This window comes from Pipra filicauda, unplaced genomic scaffold (assembly GCF_003945595.2).
Source record: "Pipra filicauda isolate LSUMZ 115617 unplaced genomic scaffold, ASM394559v2 scaffold193_size2426894_pilon, whole genome shotgun sequence".
Lineage (NCBI taxonomy): Eukaryota > Metazoa > Chordata > Aves > Passeriformes > Pipridae > Pipra > Pipra filicauda.
The window spans coordinates 1,324,442-1,341,413 of NW_024104302.1; the positions used below are offsets into that span (position 1 = coordinate 1,324,442).

The window sequence follows — 16,972 nt, forward strand, 5'->3', positions numbered from 1 at the left end:
AATCCTTCCCCCCACACACCCCCCCGGGGTTTTTTTTATACATTCATTTTTTGTTTCAGCATTCCAGGGCTCTGATTCATCGGCTCAGACCACTCGAGGTACAGACAACAGCGAGAGCTGCATTTTAACGAGGGAACAGAGCTGGGTGAGGAGTGGCCTCTCTCCCGAGGTTAATATTGTAAATGCATCTTAAATGTCTAATACATAATCAAACGCCATAAAAATGGAAATGTTATGAGTATTGAAGCCCAGAGAACAAAAATCATTGCTCATTGCTCCTGCCACCAAAGAATTCGTCTGTGAATCCAAGCTGCAGACTCGCCCGGAGTCACATTCCTGGAAATCTCGGGATGGGGTGACAGAGATGAACGGGCTGTGCCTGCTTTTTCCATGTTTCAGAACCCTGGAAAGAGCAGGGTGGTCTCACTCCCAGACCCCAAGGGCTTTGCTAACCAAAGGTTGGTGGGTTTGTCCCAGATCCAGGCTGCCTTCTTTCCAGATCCTTGAAGCAGCAGCACCAGCTGCTTCCCTGTGCCTGGAATCACAGAATCCCTGAATGGTTTGGGTTGGAAGGGACCTCAAAGCCCATCCAGTGCCACCCCCTGCCATGGGCAGGGACACCTTCCACCAGCCCAGGTTGCTCCAAGCCCCTCCAACCTGGCCTTGGACACTTCCAGGGATCCAGGGGCAGCCACAGCTTCTCTGGGCAACCTGTGCCAGGGCCTCCCCACCCTCCCAGCCAACAATTCCTTCCCAATATCCCATCTCTCCCTGCCCTCTGGCAGTGGGAAGCCATTCCCCCTTGTCCTGCCCCTCCAGGCCCTTGTCCAAAGTCCCTCCAGCTCTCCTGGAGCCCCTTTAGGCACTGGAAGGCTCTAAACCCAGCCTAGAGCATCCTCCAACTCCGTGGAATCACAGGATCCCAGAATGGTTTGGAATGGAAGGGAATTAAGGATTATCCCACTCCACCCCCTGCCCTGGGCAGGGACACCTTCCACCAGCCCAGGTTGCTCCAAGCCCCGTCCAACCTGGCCTTGGACACTTGCAGGGATCCAGGGGCAGCCACAGCTTCTCTGGGCAACCTGTTCCAACATGGGAAAAGGATTTGGGATCCCTGAGGAGCAGCACAGGCCCCAGCAGGAGGCAGGATGGCTGCTGAGTGTCTGACAGGTGATGAGCTCTGGGAGGTGCCAGGCAGAGGACGATGCCCTGAGGTTGCCCTGTGTGCTGGAAGGTGCCAGGAGCTGATCCCACCCATCCCAGGAGAGCTGCAGGTGGGATGATTGGCTTCCAGGCTGATGGGCAGCTGTTCCTGCTGTGCCACCTTCTGATCAGACCCACCAGGTGCTCTCCTGCCCTGGCACAGAGCCAGCAGTGATGGACAGAGGGTCAGGACAGGCTCTGCTGTCACTGCCAGCAGGGAGGAGTCTCCTCACCTCCAACCTTTGCCAGCTGAGCTGCCCCAGGGGGTGTGTGGCACCCAAAATGTCCACACCCCACCCACCAAGCATCACCTGGGACTGTCAGCCAACAAATCTTGGTCTCAGTCACCCCCCTTGCAGTGCTGGGGACACGTTTGGGGATGTCCCCTTGAACCATCTGCTGTATTTGAGCTCAGCAGACTCAAACAAGAGGCTTTTTGTGGCCTGATTTACCAACCAATGGAAGATTTTGGTCGTTCCTCTTATGCCATCCCATTCCAGGTGTCACCACATCCCAGCCAGGAGTTCTCCTGCTGGTGCTGGGCAGGCAGGATGAGCTGCTGGACCCTGAGGGCCCCCACACTGCCTGATCTCACCCCCTGCAGAAGCACCCATGGCTCTGCACACCCCTGTGTCTGCACACACGTGTAAATCTGCACACACGTGTAAATCTGCACCCCACACACGTGTGAATCTCCACCCCACAGCCCCTTCTGCTCCTCAGCCCGACTTCTGACAGGAGGGACCTTCCCCAGAAGCCCCACCAGGCCCCCAAACCTTAAAGGCAACAGGCCTGGACGTTGTAGAAGTGCTTCTGGAACACAGGATTTTCCACAGTAAGCGGGATTTGGCAATGAAATTCCAAGCCCTGCCAACTGAGGATGTTTGGATTCAGCTTTTTCACTCAAAATGTCATTTATCCAACTAAAGTGGCTGGTAGTGAAGGGCTGGAGCTGACAGCAAGCCCACCCCAAAGCAGCTGATGCAGGCAGCAGCAGAACTCACAGTTGTTCCAATGCCCCATTTCCCATTTTCAGAGCAGAAGGTTGCAGTCTGAAGTGCTTTTCTATTATTATTATTATTATTTTATTGCAATGACTATTTGGGAAGGAAAGAAGGTTGATTATCAAAATTGCAACCAAAGACATCAACACTGTCAAAATGTGGTCTTGGGCTTGCTGGGGGCTGGGTTCAGTTGCCTCCTCAGCTGCTTGGAGGAGTCAGTTTTATTACAAATAAAGCTTGGGGGAAGCTCAGCAAACACCAACACCCTGGGAATGTCACTTTGTAAATAAAGCAAATAAAGAGAACAACCTGAAGCTGAAGTTTTAAAGGAGACAAGTCCATCTTGACTTATTGTTATTATCTCCTAATAGTTTACACTGCATTATTCCATAATTACTCAGTGAATCACACTGACACTTTCCATGTTGGCTGTTCCAGTGAGTTACTCCCAGGCCTGGCTCTGAAGGCATCATCACTCTTGCTCACAGAGGTGCTGCTCCACGGGTCATGTCTTGCAGTTATCCCACTCCAGGAGAGCACAGAGACACCATTTCCCTGGGTTTAGTAACAGTTTCTCATCTCTGTAAATAATTCCTTGTTAATTATGCTCCCAACCAGCTGGTGCTTATTGTGCAGCCCCATGAATAATGGAAGGGGGAGTAAATCCTTATTTTAATAAGGCCAAGAAACACTTAATTCAACCACTGTGCACTAAATTAAACAAATCTCTTCCAAAGCACCTGTGAGAGGGAGCTGCTCCCCTGCAGGGATTGCTTTGTCACCACCTTTCTTCAGGCCACTGATGCTTTTATTGTGCCCACGTGGACCTTGCTGGTGCCATCTCCATCTCCTCTGCTTTGCTCTGGGGTCCTGCACGTCCTGCACCGGCAGTGGCTGAAACAAAGGGCTGTTTCTCTGAGCTGCAGTTTTATCCTGCTGATAAAACTCTGATTTGTAGAGAAATCCCAATTTCTGAGCCTCCCTGTCGCTCACTTTTGAGCCCAACTGGGTTTTGCCACAGGGGGCAGAGGCCACCCCTGGGCACACCATGGCAGGGCAGCACTTTGGATTTATTGCCACTGCTTTTGTTGCTTGCCAGAGAATATTGTCCCAAGTCCTAGGGGTGCTTTGTCCTTGCTAGTTGTGCTTTTCCAAGTGCCAACAGATCTACTTAACTTATGACCTGAGGGAAGGGCTGGAGGGTTGGGATGGATATGGGGAAAAGGTCCTTCCTCCAGAGGGTGGTTGGCACTGCCCAGGCTCCCCAGGGCAGTGGGCACGGCCCCAAGGCTGCCAGAGCTCCAGGAGGGTTTGGACAATGCTCTGAGGGACAGGGTGGGATTGTTGGGGTGTCCTGGGCAGGGACAAACCTGAATTAGTGAGTGCCAGGGCTGGTGCCACCAATGGCACACAGACTGTGACAGGCAGGGCCTGTAGCCACAGGGCAAGGGGGGATGGTTTTAAACCGAAGGAGGGTCAATGTGGATCAATATAAGGAAGAAGTTTTTTACAGTGAGGGTGGTAAAATGATAAAACACTGACACAGGTTACCCAGAGAAGCTGTGGCTGCCCCTGGATCCCTGGAAGTGTCCAAGGCCAGGTTGGACGGGGCTTGGAGCAACCTGGGCTGGTGGAAGGTGTCCCTGCCCATGGCAGGGGATGGAACTGGATGGGCTTTAAATGTTCCTCCCAACCCAAACTATTCTGTGGGAAGGAGGAAGGTTAAAACTGCTCCTCACAAGAGGAGGGAAATGTTGCTGCCCATGGAAGTGACTCAGGAAGCCAAATCCTCTGAAAACTCCTTCTTCTGACCCCAGGGCACTGCTGGGGGTCCCAGTCTGGACCTGGAGCTGGCTGTTAACACCACAACCAGCTTAAAATTAACTCCTGATTTCCCCCTGCATGGCTCATCCCCCTTTCCCAGGGAGCTCTGTCTGCTCCCAGGCAGGGAAGGGATCCCACTGAGCAATTTTGGGTCCCGTTTCTGCATCCCCTCCCCACTCAACCCCGCTGCCCAAACCAGTTCCCAGCTCTGTGACAGCAGCACCACCACGTCTAACGTGATGCCACTCTGTGAGCCTGCAGCCTGTTTCATCAGAGCTCAGAACCCAGTGCAGGGTGTGAAATGACTCACTTTCAAACGAGATGAAACATTTGGGTATTTATTTGATCTCACTCTTTCATTTCCCGGTGACAGAGCAGCCCCTCTTCCCTTTGTGGATTGGGAAATCCTAATCCAGCCCATGCCAGTCCTGTTTCTCAGCAGGGGTTTCTCTCTGAAAGCAGCTTGCATGGAAATGTAATGCAGTTACATAAAAGTCAGCGTTTTGGGAGACTTACATCTATTTATTTAAGATGTTTAAACTAGAAAGTACTCGCAGAGATAATGATTATTTATGACCAGGTGTCACACCTTCTTCAAGTACTGAGGGGCTCTATCCAAACACAGGGAAAACATCAGGCAAACAAGGAAATGATAAAGAGCCTGAAAGTAAAGAGGATCTTTGATTTTGATCCGTCCTGTTTCCAGCTCCAGCCTCCTGGGGGGAAGCAACAAACTGCTCCTGGAAGCCACGGCACTGAGGGCACCCTCTGGCACACCGAGGGCATCACCAGCACCAGGAGGGGCTCAGGGAGATGCCCTTTGTCCAGGAACCTGCTCATCCCAAATGCCAGCCCCACAGACCACCCCCCTCCCCAGAGCTGCTGGTTCTCCCCTGCTGGAAAAAAGCGACGGGATTGCCCCAAGGGCTGGGTGTGGATGCTTGGGCAGGGCAAGGAAGGAGGAATTAGAGCTGGGGAATCAAGAAATCAGTGATGGAGAGCCTGTTCCATCCAGAGGTGTCAGTGGCAGGGCCAGGCTTTCAGAGAACCACGGAATCACAGATGCTTTGGGTTGGGAGGGACTTTAAAAACCATCCAGTCCCAGGTTGGAGCCACTTCAGGGGGGGAAACCCCTGCTTGGCTCAGCTCAGCTGCATTCCCCGAGGCTTTTGCATCTGCCAACACAGCCTCCAGCGTTCCATGGATTTCCCCAGCCCTCCAGCACGGTACAGGAGCATTTTTCCAGCAATCCCACCTCATTTCTGAAAGGTTCCTCCCCAGAAAATGCTTAAAGCTGAATGTTCGCTGGCCAACCTTTCTCCCCCCAGTCGAGCCCAGTCTAACACACTTTAGCAACGGATAAACCTCGTAATCAGGCCTGGATTGTTTTCCTAACAAACAGGGGGATTTGCTCAGACTGTCACCCTTAAGGCAACTGGTGTTTGTAAGACAACCAGGAGATTATAATTACACAAACAAGCCCAAGGTGTGTACACAGACCTACCTCCGAGGAGGAATCTGGGGTGGATGTGTCAGGATATCTGGATACAGGAGCCCAGAGTTCTTCTGGTCGCTGATTCAGCCCCTTTACCACTCCCTGGAGTAGCTCTGGGCCACCTGAGTGGTCAGGTGAGTGCTCACCTGAGTTCCACCCCCGAGTTCATGGGGGTGCTTTAGGTTTGCACCAGCAAGGAGAGAACCAACCCACAGCCAAAGGAAGGGCTGGAGCTGTGCCAGGGAGGGTCAGGTTGGATCTCAGGGAAAGGTTCTTCCTGGTGGCCCTGCCCGTGGCAGGGGGTGGCACTGGATGGTCTCCAAGGTCCCTTCCCACCCAGTGATTCCAGGATTTGTAACCCCCAGACTTGCTGAGGTGCTGGAAGGTGCCCAGGAGGTGGATGGTCCCCCAGCACTGATTTGCAGCCCAAAAGCTGGGGGTCTGCACAAAGACCTTGTGGAGCCCAACTCCAGCTGTCCCAGGCTGAGCTTTCCCCGCACCAGAAAAACACCACTTTTCCCCTTAAGTTGGCTCTGAGATCAATATTTTGAATTCTTCCTTCTATTTCTGAGGTCAGCATCAGGTGTTTGCAATTATCACAGAGAAGCACCACATTACTTCATCCGGAAAAAGCAGAAGCAAATAAATTGGAAATACTGATTATTTGTCTTGTGCAATTACCCTGAGAACTGTTCCCTGGGGACTCGCTGCATGATGTGATGTCAATGAACGTGAGAAAAGAAATTCTATTGTCATGAAAAACACCCACCACGAGGAAGATACTCAAGGGTTTTTAGTGTCCATGTGGAAATGTCTCCTCTGAGTCCCTTCTCACCCCTCTCAGACACGTGATAAACCTGTTGGGTCACTATTTCCAGGGGCTAAACAGGGAATGGTGGAGGACACTGCACCAAATATTTAGGAGTAGCCATAAGGAAAATAAACAGTCCTGCTTTTCCTCTGTTTTGTGGAAGGTTTGGGGAGGGTTTGTGGAGTGTGATACACGAACTGGCAGATTCCCAGCTGCTGATTTCCCCCTTATCTGGAGGCTCCTGACTGCCCTCACTTCTCATGGCACCGAGGAATTGATTGTGGCAAAGCAAAGAGAGAACCTTGGGAGGTGTCCAATGCCCAGATTTTCGAGCCTGGGACATTGGCACGGGAGCAAATCCTTCCTCAAAGCATCTTGTTTACAAGATTAGTGAGAAAATTAAAAAAAAAAAAAACAAAAAAAACCAACGGAGAAGTTGTTAAAACAACTCAAATTCTTGCAGATATAAAGGAGAAAGAGGAGGGGACGGCCCAAAACGGGGCTGCAGACAGCAGAAAGTGCTTGGGAGGTGCATTTCCAATCAAGCTTTCCCAGCTCTCCCCGGAGGTTTTCCACCTGTTGTTTTAAAATATCAACTCAGAGACAAAATAGTTTTGAGAAGGAAAAAAAACAAACCCTCGATGTGCCATCGGAGGGAATCACCCAGTGCATTACCCACTGCTCAGGGAAGCACTAAAGCACCACCCAGCCACATCCAAGCACTGGAAAAGTGGGAGAGACTGGGAGGGAGGCATCAGGAATATAAATTTCTGCAATATTTGTGGGGAAAAAATATAAAGGAAAAGGGGAAATTTCAACTTTTTGCTTTTTATACCCGGAGCAAACCCAATTCCCTTGGAGGGGGAAGGGAATCAATTCAAACATTCCTAAAACCACCGAGGATATTCCTTCAGGGAATGTCTCTTCAGGAAAACTCATTCTGACAACATCTGTCTTTGTGTCAAGGCAGAGTCAGTCCAGATGTCCCTCCTGGAGGAACCTTCTTTCTGCTGCAGTTTCATTCCTTCAGGGGTTTTTCCATCTAAGAGCTTCCTTGCTTTTGCCTTCCCATGGGATTATATTAAAGAAGAAAGAAGGTATTTTTAATAACAATAATAGAAAAAATTAGTTGTCAGCCATCCCGTTTCTCAGTCCTGGAAAAAGGTGCTGAAACTCCCTTGATGTTCAGAGGAGGGACCCAAACTTCCTCTGCTGAGCAGGAGCAGAATCCAGCCCTAAACATTCCAAGTTTCCCAGTGTTGGTTGGGTTTGGTTTGGGGTTTTTTGTGGGGTTTTTTTTTTCCCTTTTCCTTTAAATCAATGTCATTTAAAATTACATAACTGCAAAAAAGCATCTGAAAAACTTAAGGATGGTGCTTCTATTTTATCAAACCTTTTCTCCATTAATCTTCCCACACAACTGCTGTCACCCATTAGCCTGCCAAAGGAATGGGAGCTGGATCCTCTCTGCTTGGCAGCTCAGCAGGTGGCACTTACCTGCCCTGCCAGCCTGTCCTGCTCAGCTCCATCCCTCTGGATACTCATTCCCTGGGCCAAGGACAACGGGAAGATTGGTGAGGACAGACCTTTAGCACCAACCCAGTGGCCTCTAGTCCTGGCCAAACCACAGAAAGAAGGTAAACCACCACCCCCCCCCCCCCCCCAAATTCTCCTGCATGGTCACCTGGGATTCCCTCAGCTGGGAATTGCCTCAGTGAACCTGGGCTGAAATATCTGGCAATAATCCCACTGGATCTGCAAGGAACTGCAGCAGCTTTGGGGCTGTCAGATTTGATCCTTCGAAATAGTTTTTGACAGGAATTCAAGTTTCTTTTGATGGAGAGGGGGAGTTTTTTTTCTCTTGTGCAGAAAGGGGCTGTTTCCCTCAGGAAATGTCACTGCAACCCCCCCAGGATCTGCACAGCCCTGGAGTCTCCACGAGCCCCAGGAACGTGCCAGGAGCAGAGTTAGGTCAAAGCTGTTTGTCAGAGAACAGCCCTCTTTATGCTTCCAGCCACATCCCTCAGGTACTCCAGTGGTTTTTATAATAATTGCATTTATTGATTCCCTGCAATGTGACCCCTGAGCTCGGCGGGAGCACACGGAGCCAGAGCAGCACGAGGCAGGGCTGGGGACGTGAGACTTGGACCTTCCCAAACCTGCCTGTGCCTCTGTCCTGGCCTCACAACACCCATCTCCAGGTGACCCTTTGTGCTGTCACCTCCAAAACCTGCTCTTCCATCCCTGCAAGTGTCCCAGGCCAGGTTGGACGGGGCTTGGAGCAACCTGGGCTGGTGGAAGGTGTCCCTGCCCAGGGCAGGGGGTGGAGTGGGATAATCCTTAATTCCCTTCCATTCCAAACCATTCTGGGATCCTGTGATTCCACGGAGTTGGAGGATGCTCTAGGCTGGGTTTAGAGCCTTCCAGTGCCTAAAGGGGCTCCAGGAGAGCTGGAGGGACTTTGGACAAGGGCCTGGAGGGGCAGGACAAGGGGGAATGGCTTCCCACTGCCAGAGGGCAGGGAGAGATGGGATATTGGGAAGGAATTGTTCCCTGGGAGGGTGGGGAGGCCCTGGCCCAGGTTGCCCAGAGAAGCTGTGGCTGCCCCTGGATCCCTGCAAGTGTCCAAGGCCAGGTTGGACGGGGCTTGGAGCAACCTGGGCTGGTGGGAGGTGTCCCTGCCCATGGCAGGGGGTGGCACTGGATGGGCTTTAAGGTCCCTTCCAACCCAAACCATTCAGGGATTCTGTGATTCCAGGCACAGGGAAGCAGCTGGTGCTGCTGCTTCAAGGATCTGGAAAGAAGGCAGCCTGGATCTGGGACAAACCCACCAACCTTTGGTTAGCAAAGCCCTTGGGGTCTGGGAGTGAGACCACCCTGCTCTTCCCAGGGTTCTGAAACATGGAAAAAGCAGGCACAGCCCGTTCATCTCTGTCACCCCATCCTGAGATTTCCAGGAATGTGACTCCGGGCGAGTCTGCAGCTTGGATTCACAGAGGGGGTGGCACTGGATGGGCTTTAAGGTCCCTTCCAACCCAACCCATTCCATGATTTTCTTATACCCCCTGCCAGAGCAGCAGGGATTTCCCTCCCTCTCCCCTGCCCGGCTCCTGAGCGATATTTCACCCTGGCTGAGCTCAAACTTTGCATCTGGCCAAGCACTGGGGCCACCAAGGGATGGAGGGGAGGCTCCTGCTCAGCCCTGCCAGCAGGATGGTGGCCACAGGGCCACCAAAATCCATGGAGAGCCCTGGAGCAGGAGGCAGGTTGTCCCCAAGTCCCCCTTGTGTCCAGGGTATCAGAGGGACAAGATGCCCCAGTGTTGAATGACAGCAACTTTTCCCGCTAGGAAAAGCCTGGGAGAACTTTGCTTTTTCATTTGCTCCAAAGAATTCACGTTAAAATCACTTCTTGCCAAACCCAGAGGTGCTTTCATTGGTTTCATTGCCTCTCCTCTTTTCTTCAGCCCTGAAATGGAAAACAGGAAAAAGAAAAAAAAAAAAGGAGATAATTGGGAAGATGCCAATTGAGAAGTTTAAAATAGATTTAAATCCTTCCTCTCCTCTACCTGCAGGAGAAATATATATATATAAACACACATACATGCATACATCTATCTATATATATATTTATGTATTACCATTTTGTTCCTTTAAGGAAAGGCAGTGAATAATGGTGCTGTCAGGAAATGCAAGTTTAACAGGACTCTGCTAATTAAGGGACACAGGACAGCCCTGCCATGTGTGGCCTTGCACAGGACCCACCAAAATCTGGGATGAGGGAGGATTAAATCCTTTCAGATGGGAGGGGATGGGGGACTCCCACAAGTGTGGCAAAGGTGACCCCTCTGTGGGGTCCCAACCCCAGCTGAGATCTGGCTTCTCCTAAAATCCTCCTAATTAATCCTCAGCATCCTCCTGCATAATCCCACAAAATCCCACGTTTATTTGCTTTCCCCACGCTGTGAATCTCAGCCTAATCCCCAAAAGAGCAGCCACATCTTTACTCACTTGGCCATTTGTTTGGTCTCTCCCAGGTTTGTTTCTGTTGCACACACACGAGGCACAGGAAACGAGATGTCAAAAGCTTCCCTATTTTTGGAGCTGGAAGCAGAGTTGTAAAATGCAAAGGTTTTTACTACTCTGCTGCTGTTTGGATAAAGGGGGCAGATTAAGGAATACCCACATATGTGCCTTCAGGATTTTGTTATGGATCAAGTGTTTCACCTCCCCACACTGAGAACTCACGGCCCCAAAAGACTTCAGACCACCCAAAAATCCCTCTAACAGCTGCAGTGCAGGGCTGTACCTGGGAGGGTTCTGCTCCGAGAATCCTCAAATAATTTGAGGAATTTCACAGCTGGAAGCTCAATACATGGAAAATCCCCTTTGGGATAAAGGGTGTTGGAATGAGGGTGATGTTTGGGGGGGGGCAGCAGCCTGTGGGTTCCCCAAAGCTGCTCTGGGGTCACACAGAGGGTGGGTTGTCACATACTCTGGGATTTGAGGCAGCAGTGACAGAGTGGTGGCTTCCATGGAAACCCCTACTTCCAAGTGGTTTGTGGCTTTCTCATCCCTTGGGAGCTCCAGTGGGAATTTGTTGGGCAAAGCAGGGAATTATTCTGGAAGGATTGGGGTTTGCAGAACGTGTTTTTGGCTCATTTCATCACATCTGGCCCCCCTGGGGGGGTCATTGGGTACTGGTGCCCAGGGCACAGGCTGCCCTGTCTGCCAGCTGTGCCCAGCTGTGCCCAGCCTCTGCTTTCTGCACCAGTATTCCCAGTGGCAGCAGGGATGATTCCGGGCAGGAATCATTGGGGGATTTGAACCTCTGGGGACTTGAACCTCTCATCTGGGGACAAGTGGCCTTTTAGCATCTGTCCCCTGTTCTCCTTGCTTTGAGTTCCTGAGAGCTGGAAATCAATAACTTTGTTTTCAAGGGGCTTTGAAAGCACGAGAAAAACCCAGACCACCGGAAGGTAGAAATGTGATCCCAGGATGCTGGAATGGTTTGGGTTGGAAGGGACCTAAAGCTCATCCAGTGCCACCCCCTGCCATGGGCAGGGACACCTTCCCCCAGCCCAGGTTGCTCCAGGGATCCTGCACTCTTTGAGCCATCCCTGTAATTCCACCTCCTGATTTTAGCCCCTTACAGGATGAATTAAATAATAATAACAAAAGGGTCCAGCAGAACAAAGTATTATGATTTACTTTCCAGGGGGGTTAAAGCTTTCATTTAATGCTTTTTGTCTTTACCTGAGTTGATGTTTGAAGTGAAAATGAAGTTTCAAAAGAAGGCAATACTTTTGGTGAGGAAACCTTTCCAGTATTTCTCTTTCCTTCACCTTTCAGGGGCACACAGGTTATGTTTTGGGGGGAGGGGAAATGACAGAGCTCACCCAAAATAATTCACTGGATTTCTCACCTATCGTTTGATTTCCATCCAGAATCCATTCTCCAACAGAAGGAGCAAACTCACACAGCCCAAGGGATAATTTTATAAGTGACTTGTTGATTAATTAGCAATATTTATTGACAGCAGCTCTGTTATTTCTTCCAAGTATTAAGCCCAATAAGCTTTTCAGCTGCTCAGGCTGTGTAAAGAATTAAGCAGGACTCTGTTGCAGCACAGGGTGCACAGGTAATGAGCTGCTTTCTCAAATAACTTAAAAAATGGAGACAATTTCCAAAGGGTGGGTGGCTGGGAAGGGAGAGATTTCCCACCAGCCGATGCCAGCTTGGAATTTCATGGTCAGGTTTGGTCTGCTTTGTCTTCGTGGTGAAGCTTTTGGATTTTAGCTCAAGGTGAAGATGGTCTTGGCCATCCCACTCCTATTTCCCATCAGCTGGTTTTCTTTAATTAAGATTTATTAGAATAAATCAGGTGGGGAGATTGGAGCAGATAATTTGGAGTGGGAGCATTTAAGGGGAAAAAGCAGGTTTTTGTACAAACCTGATGTCCTTTCCTTTACAATCCCCTTTTGCCAGGCTACTCCCACCCCAGAAAAATGAGCGAAAAAACCTTTAAAGAAGGGGAAGAGTCGAAAACAAGCAAGTGGACACAGTCCAGGGCTGAGCTGGGTTTCTCTAGCCAGGCACAATCCATAGTCCTGGCACCGCCCGGGACCGTCTGTGCCGCGAGGTAACGAGTTTGTGGAGGAGGGAATATTTGAGGACGTTTCTAGCCAGGCACCTTTTATTTCCTTGGTTTGTGGCGATATATCACGGGTGTGACAGTCTCAGACCGCCTCGTGGCGAAGCGGTTGGGATGTTTGTTATCCTGAGAGCGAGCCAAGGGGAAAAACTCCCACTGGTTTCAACAGGCGGCAGGAAAAGGGGAAAAAAAAAAAAAAAAAAAAGCTGAGGTGGCTCGGAAAGGAGGCGGAGAGAGTGAATGGGAGCTACCAGAGATCGCGTTGGAATGGATATTGGAACTTCTGCCCTTTCCCCGTTCGCTTTACAAAAGGTCACGGCCGTGCCTGGGGGGTTGGAAAGGTTTTGATGTTTATTAGCGGCGCTAAAAAATGGGAAAACCCCCGCCGGGTGTGGATACGAGCACTGCAAACCAGCGAAGTTATCTGAGGGCGTAAAGCTAAGCCCGCATCGAGTTTGTGCAAATCCCTGCTGCCACCACCCCTATATCTGCAGGGCACAAGCTCAGGCCCCTCAATCCCGTTTTTCCCCATGATCCCAGAGCCAGGAGCGGGATTTTGGGGCCGGGGACTTGCCACCAAGTCGGGGTTTGCTGCACGTTTTGCAGCTTTGCCACAATAAAAAAAAAGCAACTCTCCGGGAGAGGCTGGAGATAACCAGGCTGGAACAACTCCATCTATTGGGTAAAAATATACGGCTCGAAATGCGCATGGAAAACGAATTCAGAGGGAAAGGAAAAAAAATCAGAGGGGATTCAAAGCAGTTACCGGCACTTACAGCTTAATTGGACACAATTAGAGGAATGTTTCTTGCTACTGTTTGAAAGCAAAATGAAGGTAAAGGCAGCGGCTTCCAGAGAGCCGAGCTGAGCAAACCCGGGGAGATGCCAGCCTATATCCCAAGTTATTCCCGTCTCGCAAGGTGTTGGGGGAAAGGGGCTTTTTTTGGGTGTCCGATGCAGGGCAAAAGGAGCATCTGACCCCAAAGGGCTCTCCAGGCTCGGCGTGAGGTGGGCAAAGGGCAGCGAGAGCCGGGGTCAGGGGGTGATACTTCGCTGAATGCGTTTCTCGCTGTTCCCACTCGTTTCACGGGAGTGGAGGAGCTCGGAGCAGCTTCGCCACGGAGACCAAAAAGCCAAAAGACCCTCCGCCCCAAGCAATCACCCCCTTCGCCCAGAAAACAGCGGCTACACAGAGCAGGCTGCAAAGCTCGCCTGCGTTTCCCGAGGCTTTGCCTGGCTCCGTGATATCATGTTTTCCCCCGGGGATGCTGAAAAGCAGAAAAACAAACTCCTGCTGGAGGAGGGAGGAGGGAGCGGGGAGAGGAGGGGGCGGCGGCGGCTCCGCCGGGGGATAACGCGGGGGTGGAGGAGGAGGAGGAGGAGTAGGGGGGGCTACTCCGGTGAAGCAGCGGCGCGATCGGGGCCGAGCATCCCTCCCTCCTTCCCTCCGCCTCCCGAGCGCGGCTTGTGCCGAGCGGCGGGGCTGCCACCGCGGCCGGGACTGGCACCTCGCAAAGCTTCGCCCCGCTCTTCTTCTTCCACCTCCTCCTCCTCCTCCTCCTCCTCGTCGCCGGCGGAGCGCGGGATGGGAGCGCGGGGCCGGCGGAGCGCGGGGCGGGCGGGCGCGGGCCGGGGGTAGGTCCCGCATCGGGCGGCACCGGGCGCGAAGAGGGAAGGGGGGGGGGGGTTTGTCCCGCAGCGAGCGGGCGCCGGGAAGCCAGAACCGGGGGAAGCGGGCGAGCGGCGGGGAAACCCGCGGGGGGGAACCCGGCGGGCGCGGAGCATCCCGGTGCGGGCGGGGCGCGGCGCCGCAGCATGTGAGCGGCGCGGGCGGGCACGGCCCGGGGGGGGGGAAGGCAGGCAGGCGGGCGGGCGAGGCGGGCGAGGCGGGCGGGCAGGCTCGGGCGGCGCGGGCGGATCGCGGCGGGGGCCGCCCCGCTGCCCCCCGCGGGGGTGCGGGAGGCGGCGGGGCCCGGCATGCCGCGCTGCCGGAACTGCTGCTCGGTGGCGGTGCCGCGGGCGCTGCTGCCCCCGCCGCTCGGGGCCGCGGGCGGGGGGGGCGCGGGGATGGCGCGGCGGCGCTGAGCCCCCGGCGGCGGGGAGCGCCCATGGCGCGGGGGCGCGGGGCGCCGGCGCTGCGCACTCGGCTGCACGGGCTGCGGCACATGTGCTCGGGGCGGGCGGCGCCGGCGCGCCGGGCTCTCTGGGTGCTCGCCTTCTGCACGGCGCTCGGCTTGCTGCTGGCCTGGTCCTCCGACCGCCTGCTGCACTGGCTCGCCTTCCCCTCGCACACCCGCGTGCGCACCGAGTGGAGCCGCCAGCTGCCCTTCCCCGCCGTCACCCTCTGCAACAACACCCCGCTGCGCTTCCCCCGCCTCTCCAAGGGGGATTTGTACTACGCGGGGCACTGGCTGGGGCTGCTGCTGCCCAACCGCACCGCCCGCCCGCTGCTCACCGAGCTGCTGCGCGGCGACGAGGCGCGGCTCCGCTGGTTCGCCAAGCTCGCCGATTTCCGCCTCTTTCTGCCGCCCCGGCACTACGAGGGCATCAGCGCCGAGTTCATGGACCGCCTGGGCCACCAGCTGGAGGACATGCTGCTCTCCTGCAAGTACCGCGGCGAGCTCTGCGGGCCGCACAACTTCTCCGCGGTGAGTGCGCACGGGGAGCCCCCGGTTCCTCTCGGTCCGGGGACCCCCCCATTCATTCCTCTCCGTCTGGTGACCCTGGTTCCTCTCGGTCCGGGTCCGTGTCCCCCCCCATCCCCGCGTCGCTCCCGGCTCGCTGGCCGCGTGTTTTCCCACGGTGCCGCCGCTCGGGGCGTTGCGGGGTCGTGGCGGGTCCCGGGGGGGTCCCGGCAGGTCCCCGCGCGGTCGGGCAGGGCACCCACTGCCCTCCGAGCTCCTCGGACCCCCCTCGGAAGCTCTGCCCGCGGAGCTGTGCCCCTGAACGCTCACTTCTCCTCCGGACCGAAGCTGATGCTCTCTGGTCCAGGAGTGACTCTCCCTGGTCTAAGGGTGACTCTCCCTGGCCTCAGCGGTGGGTGTGAGGGGCTGGCTGCTCCCTTAGTTTTTAATTAAAAAATTTAAAATTCCGTTGCCATCCCAGCTAGTTCTGTCCCATTTTCCCTGTTGCTCCCAGCATAGTTGCCTCTGGACTTTTCCCACCTCCGGCTGGGAAGCCAAGTTGCCCCAAGTGCGCTCTGGCTGTAGGAGCGGGTCAGACCCAGCCCTGCTCCGTCCCGCTGGGGTTTGATGGTTCCTGCTCCTTTTGCTCCCGGTGCATTCCCGGGAGTCGGCTGAGCTGCCCCCTGCGCGGCCGTGCGGGTTGTGCAGCGCGATGTGGTTTGAAATGATGAGTTTTGCTAATTGGAGCTGCCCTTCACCTCCCGCAAGGTGTGTGAGCCCCGGGGCGCCCGGCAGGGACTTGCCCGTGGGATCGACTCCCGTAACTCAGGGCGGTGTTTTACAAACCACAGGGAGTCTCTCAGCTTGGAAAAATTCCCGTAGGGCTGTTGGCGAGCTGTGGTGTGATAAGAGGAGACACCGAATCGCTCTAGATGAGACCTGAAACCAGACTCACTTGAAGGACCTTTTCATTGATAGCAGCCGGGTGTTTATTGTGCTGGAATATTCTGCTCCTCTAATCTCTGCAGATATCCGGGAGAGAAAGGTGTAGGCTGTGATTAAATACTCCTGCTGCTGTTAGTGGTGCTGCTGTCTGTGGGGAGAGATAACCAGTGTGAGCCGGTGCTGCTCCACACGCGGGAGAGGAGCTGAATTCCCTGGTCTGTAAGTGCTGCCGGAGATGCAGCCTGAAAATCAAACGGAATTGTCTCTTTGGACTTGTCACATCAGCCCAGCTGGCTGCTAAATTGTAAAGGGGAGGAGAGAGAGAGAATCCCTGCGGGATGAAGTGAGCTGCCCGGGAGTGTGGAGTGAGCATATGCTGCTGCAAAGAGGAGCAGAAACGGCACAATTTCAACAACAACAAAAAAAAAGACAAGTAAAATGGCATATCAAGACAGATCCTCTCTAGCAGGACAAGGCTGCAAACTGGTGGCATAAGGCAATTTGGGAATAATAGGCAGAAACAGGCAGTGGGTGGTGAGTGAAAAGCTGCCTCCCTCTCCCAGTTCCCAGGTACAAGTGTGACGATGTTTGCCAGTCATCAGCAGGGCCTGCCTGCAGGTTTTATTGAGCTCTTCCCTGCTCCGAGTTGTGGCAGACACGGCAGTGTGCTCCACGTTGTCCCAAGAAACGTAAATCCTGGAGTGCTGTTCTGGCGTGACGTGGGCGAGGGGAGCGATGCAGGAGTTCAGGGGTGGTGTAACTGGTCACCCCCTGCTCTGCAGCAGCTGTTTTGTGACCCCAAGGTGGGCTGATGAAGGGGGTCTTCTCCAGCCACCCTGCAGAGGTCCGAGAAGCTGCCTCTGGAGGGTGGGAATGGGGCTGTGTGAGCCCTGAGAGCTTTTTGGGAGCTCAC

General features: G+C 53.9%; 1 protein-coding gene across 2 annotated transcripts in view; it reads left to right on the plus strand.

Annotated features, from left to right (window-relative positions):
- Window positions 1–16,972, plus strand: part of LOC114000920 (acid-sensing ion channel 2) — a 370,989-nt gene that overhangs the window by 278,689 nt on the left and 75,328 nt on the right. Inside the window, exon 1 of one of the 2 annotated variants that reach the window (XM_027745699.2) lies at window positions 14,584–15,138. The exons of the other annotated variant lie outside the window; for it this stretch is intronic. Coding sequence (XP_027601500.2) covers window positions 14,599–15,138 — 540 coding nt within the window. The 5' untranslated portion in view covers window positions 14,584–14,598. Of the gene's footprint in view, window positions 1–14,583; window positions 15,139–16,972 lie in introns of those variants that run through there. 2 annotated transcript variants of the gene reach the window in all.